The sequence below is a fragment of the Antrostomus carolinensis genome, unplaced genomic scaffold, assembly GCF_000700745.2.
Source record: "Antrostomus carolinensis isolate BGI_N321 unplaced genomic scaffold, ASM70074v2 scaffold44273, whole genome shotgun sequence".
Taxonomy (NCBI): Eukaryota; Metazoa; Chordata; class Aves; order Caprimulgiformes; family Caprimulgidae; genus Antrostomus; species Antrostomus carolinensis.
Genome location: NW_010306694.1, coordinates 26,438 through 31,920, shown reverse-complemented (window position 1 = coordinate 31,920; position 5,483 = coordinate 26,438). Strand labels below are relative to the sequence as shown.

At 41.5% G+C, this 5,483-nt stretch overlaps 1 protein-coding gene across 1 annotated transcript in view; it reads right to left on the bottom strand.

Annotated features, from left to right (window-relative positions):
* Window positions 1-442: 442 nt before the first annotated feature.
* The window catches only part of LOC104522815 (histone acetyltransferase p300-like), a gene marked incomplete at its 3' end in the record, with an annotated part of 31,476 nt that continues 26,435 nt past the window's right edge, over window positions 443-5,483 (bottom strand). The window contains exons 4-7 of the mRNA XM_010165198.2: window positions 5,250-5,483; window positions 4,387-4,500; window positions 3,224-3,460; window positions 443-536 (exon numbers count right to left, since the gene is read on the bottom strand). The exon at window positions 5,250-5,483 is cut by the window's right edge and continues 78 nt beyond it. Coding sequence (XP_010163500.1) covers window positions 443-536; window positions 3,224-3,460; window positions 4,387-4,500; window positions 5,250-5,483 — 679 coding nt within the window. The remainder of the gene's footprint in view (window positions 537-3,223; window positions 3,461-4,386; window positions 4,501-5,249) is intronic.

The following is a 5,483-nucleotide window of genomic DNA, read 5'->3' as shown; positions in this document are numbered from 1 at the left end:
GATCCTGAGTAATGTCTTCATGCCACTGCTTTCGAATGCCGGTATTGGATGGTTGAGCTGTTGGCATGGCTCCCAAACTGGCAACGTTGGTGCTTTCACTCATCATAGGGCTTCAAAAACAGAGCAAGAATTGAGGGCAAAAGTCTAGCCCAAGCTTAGTCATCTTACAGTCATAGCCTCTTTTAGAATAACGATAGGACAAAGTGCTAGTTCAGCCATTCCCTAATCAATGGACAAACTCTGCAGAAATAGCTGCGCAGACACCAAAACAACGCCATGAACGAGTACATGCTGTCCTACCCAAGGATTTGGAAAACTGCAACAAAAGCTACAAAATCCAAAGGGAGAGATAGCCATCAATAGCATTTACCCCACTGTTTATGCAAGAAGTGCCATGAGATCAAAACAAAATCACTGGGGTGCAAACAATAATTCAACTCACTTTTGAGAATTCATGGTTGAATGTAACATTGAGTCAGGCAGCAGATTAGGGGTTTGAACCCCTACTCCTCCATTCACTCCCATTGGATTTGCACCTAGAAAACAGAAGAACAAGTATTCTTAAATGAACATCTCATTTATTGTGCAAAATCAATAACTGCTCAGCAATAACAAGGGTCTAGACTTCAAAGCACTTTGACTTTTGTGAAGGGAGTTTAATTACCTATTGCTCCCTTTACTCTCTTCCTTTTACAAACTTAGAAAAAGTCTGAGGCACAACACAGGCGACCTTCAAGTGAAGCATCACACCACAATATTCCTCTGCACATCTTCCTGAACTTCTTAACAAACAATTTCCATTTGCTGCAAATGTTACGTCCTTTTCTGTGACTCCTCAGCTAAAGGTTCAGCATTACCAACCGCTCCTGGTTTTTTGTTTAGAAGCATTTGGGTTTTGGTTTTTTTTTTTTCTTTCAGGGGCTTAGGATATATATTCACAAATGCTTCAAAAACTTAAAAGCATCAGCTACCACCTACATTTGACAAGGTCCCCTCTCACCCACTCCATACTTAAGGATCCTACAACTGAACTCCAGTGTTTGTACTAAGAAGGAAAACACGACAATCCCTTGCAGGAAAAACCTCTAGAAATTTGTTATGCACCAAAATCTGCTTTTTTGAATCACAGCACATCTCAATCATCATAAAAAATTTTCTCCACACACTACAGTCAAGATTCAAATAGTGAAGAAAAACCCAGAGTATTTCTGTCTGGAACTTCTGAATAGATCCCTTTGTGAGTTGAGAGTAGCATGAAAGCCATTACCAAGCTTAACATGTATTTAGGGCACCTGAATCCTAAAGGATCTGTATTTCAAGCAAAATTAGATACTGCATACAAGAGAAATCCACTGAAATTAAGTATATCAAGCCTAACACATACCTATATCACAACCAAGTGTTTAACAGTCTTTTCATAAAGCTGCCTCCAGCCTCCCTTCCCTTTGTCACTTTCTTCTTCTTCCCAAATTCACTTTGCCATCTGAGAGCAAGCTGGTGTAAAAGAAAATTGCCAACCTTTGCCTTAACTTTCCCTTTTCAACTGCCAAAACCAACCATTTGTTTGATCTACTTAGGACTGCAATTTTTTCACTTCACAGTCCTCACCAAATCCTGCTGTTCCTCCTAAACTAGCCCTACTGTCACATGGGCCATGACCTGATAATTCCTATCTCACCTGCTGTAACTCCCTCCTTAGCCACCCACTCCTAATAATTTCAACAGTCAAAAGTGTACACTCTCCATGCTTGTCCTCTATACACTAAGCTTCAGTTCTTCACTCTCCCAAGAGCTTTTCAACCCCACCTCACTGGATTTTCTTATCCATGGTACAAGGAACACCCAGTAAGAACGCACTGGACAAACTCTGTGTCTATAAATAAACACAGTTTAAAAAAACCAAACCCCCAAAAACCAAGAAAACCCCCAAAAACCAAGAAAACCCCCCAAAATCTGAGAACCATTCCGCTTCAGGAAAATGGATGACACATTCCTTTCAATCTTTCAAGGTCCTCACTGTTAACACTTTGGAGCTTCAAGAAATTAATCTATTTGTAAAACACTCTAATGCACAGTAGAAAACCATATTATTTTAATCTCATTGATTAAAAGTAAGCTTTCAGGACGCTTCCTCTCCCACTCCTTTTTTGAAAAAAGGCTTTACACACCGGAAGGCAAAGCTTTAGCATTACAGAAGTCACATGCAGCCTATGAGGATCAGTCATCTTGTTAACAACTCTGCTCTACCCAACAGCCTTTTCCCAAGTAACTCAGGAGTAGCATTGTCCTTTGGTGCAGAAACAGCACATCAAACTGCAGCCTGCAACCAACTGCTACTTTCCTCTGCAATCTCTCAGGTGTTTCCCCATGGAATTCCTGTGTGTACACAGCACTCATTCCATCCGTGAGCTTGTCATGGGGCGTATAGGCAGGATCACTGCAATACCATACAAGCTTTTGATAAATCCCTATCAGCTCATCCTTCCTCTTTTCCATTAAAAACCAAACAAACCACCTATACTTCAGCAACTCAAGCTAAGAGCGGGGGGTGAGAAAAATCACTCTGATGTAACCTCAAACTATCAAAATTAGATCTGATGGTTAAAGGTTACTTCATTTGACACCAGTGACAGCCAGGTTAAAATAAATTGCACTTCCAATTACAATTTTTATGTAGTCTTTTGTGATTTTGCAATAAGTCACCCAATTTACAGTTACATGAGTCCACATGACAGGATTTGGAGACAAAGTCTGTTATTTACTATTTTAATTTTTAAAACAAACATTATATATCTGAGATACAACTGTAAAATGCTGTAGTCTGAGTAACAATGAAGAACACTTGAATACAGGCATTCCAATGCATGTATTTCCAACTAAAAACTCCTAAAAAGCCCAAAACTTACATTACAGTACAATTATAAAGTTACAAAATGACATTAAATAAAATATTTTGGATACTGGTTAATTTTTTTTTTTTTTTTCATTTTTTCAAAGAAAATACTTTTCCCAGAGAACTTGTTTTCCAAGAGAAGGCATCTGGGCCCTCTAAATGTTCCTGTTCCGCTGAGCAGCCTGCTATCTCAAGTCTAAAATATTGCAAAGCCATACCTTTTGCAAATTAACTAGCAGTATTAAGCTAACTGGTTAAGAAAATTTGCATTAGATATAGCACGGGAAAATTGTCTGCAGTTTGTATTTTAACATTAACAGATGAACTTACTCATAGGATTCATAGGGCGCAGACCCTGGGGTGTCTGTCCTTGTTGCTGATTCTTCACTTGAGCCTGGGGCTGTGTCTGCATCTGGTTCCCTTGATAGGTCAGCCCAAGGGCTGCGTAGGCTCTCTCGATGGAGCTGGGGTCGATCTGACTGGTAGTGTTTATGCTGGGCGTTGTCTGCTGCCCCACGCCCACAGAGCCAGTATTTGCAAGTCCTACTGCAGCTCCGCCCAGCAGCGCTGGAAAAGACATACCAAGTTAGTAAGGACAGCAGGAGGTCGCAAAAGAGGTCCATGAAAACGGGGAAAGAACATAAAGAGTGCACTGGCTCTTCAGAACTAAAATATCTCCTTCTAGGAGCATGCAGAGAAGGGGCCAGATCTGGAAAACCTGTCATGAAACAGGCAGACAAGTTTTGACCCAATCAGCCATTCCAATAACATGCTGTTTTCCCTTTGGGCTGCCGAGAGGAAATCCCACTCTAAGTATTTAGGACACATCTGTTTGCTTCAAACTGAAAACAGAGGCACACCATGTCACAGAGGCTAAAAGCAGAAGGGTACACAGAGCTCTGCAGAAGCAACTGTAATGTTTTTTTTTTTTTTTCTTTTTTTTTTAAACAAGAAATATCTCACCTCACACTGGCTGTGGGAAGAGCCTAAAGTAACATTAAGAAAGGAGGAAAAAAACCCCAAACCATATAGGTAACACAATGACAAAAATCTTGCTGAAGATTTTGACAGGAAGACCAAGGGGACACAAAGAAAGGGGGGAAGAGACATCTGATGCAAACAAAGGATGAAGACAGAACCAAATAATACCAGGGCTGAAATGACACAATCCTCTGTGTGTGTGCACATATGTCTCCAGAACCTGGCCAGCTGGAAGAGGTGGTAAGGAAAAGCCAATCATTTGGTTGAGAGAACTATGATTTGTTCACTCTTACCACTCTCCTGCTAGGAAAATCCAATAAAGTTAGAAAGCTTCCATAAACATTTGCTATCAGAGACAGAAAAATACTCTGCAACTCTAAAGCAAGAAGAAAATCCTATTACATGTTCCCAGTTTCAAGAGCATCATCACTGTCACCTGGGTGCAAGAAAATTTAACTCTCAACATGCATTTTATGGTTTATCCAATACACAGAATTCCCCAGTAGACTTACATTGTTGATTTCTTTTGTCCCCAGCATTTTTGAGAGGCAAACATACAGGACAGTCATGTCTCGTACAATTCTTCCAGTGCGAGATGATTTGTCGGGAAGACGCGCAATGTGCCACTGAAAAAGGGAAGGGAATGAAAAACTTTTACAAACTACTGCCAGCAGCTCCACATGGTCAACACAAACTGGGTAGGGAGCAACTATTTCTCTCAGGGCACACATGTGCATCAACACAGGTCAGTAAAGTATTAAAACAGTTCAGCACTAACTAGCCTGGAAAATGTAGCTAGATTTCTTCAAGTCCTATTGGCTCAATTAAAGCTTCCTTGAAAGCTCTATGCTATACACCCAAGCCTATGTCTCCCTGGCTCCAAGGAGAACACCATATACATCAGGCAGACTGCACCAAGCAATTCAGATGCCAGCAACTGGCACAACCCAGATGAGCCTAGGCTACCAAAAAGGTAGCATACATTTTCCTTGGCTACTACAATAGACTTAAGAGTTCACCAGTGCCAGTAGCAGTTTAATTCCTGGACAGCTATTGCTCGAGATTTGTCTCTTCCATTTAAGGGAGACAGATTCCTGCTTTGTGTCTACCCTTATCAGGAGGCAGCATCCAAAAGATCTTACAGCGAGTTACAAAGTTAAGCAAAATATCTTCACTCATCTCTTCGTGCTACCTTGTCTGCTCTAATGTGCCTAAGCTCTAAAAGCTCAGAAGTTTATGATCTCCATTCTCAAGGGGACAGATAGCTTAAAAAAATTCCACTTCCCAAGCCATCCGCTGGTTCTCCATCTCCTTCCAGGAGCCCTTCTTGTCCTGCAAACGCTGACCACATCTATATAACCACTCCTCCACTTACCCTGGCAAGATTTGCCAGCTTGACAATGTGTCATATGGTTCAGGACATTCTTCATGGTTCTGCAGTGAGGGAGGTTGCACTGTCGCACCTCCCCGTTGGCCTGTTCTCGCCGCTGACATTTGTGAGCATGTAAGAGGAGAACTAGTTGCTGCTGAATGAGTTTGCGTTTTTCTGGGTCTGCCGTTGGTGCTCCAGACCCCATTCCTTGAGAAGCTGCTGGCCCCATCCCCGCCC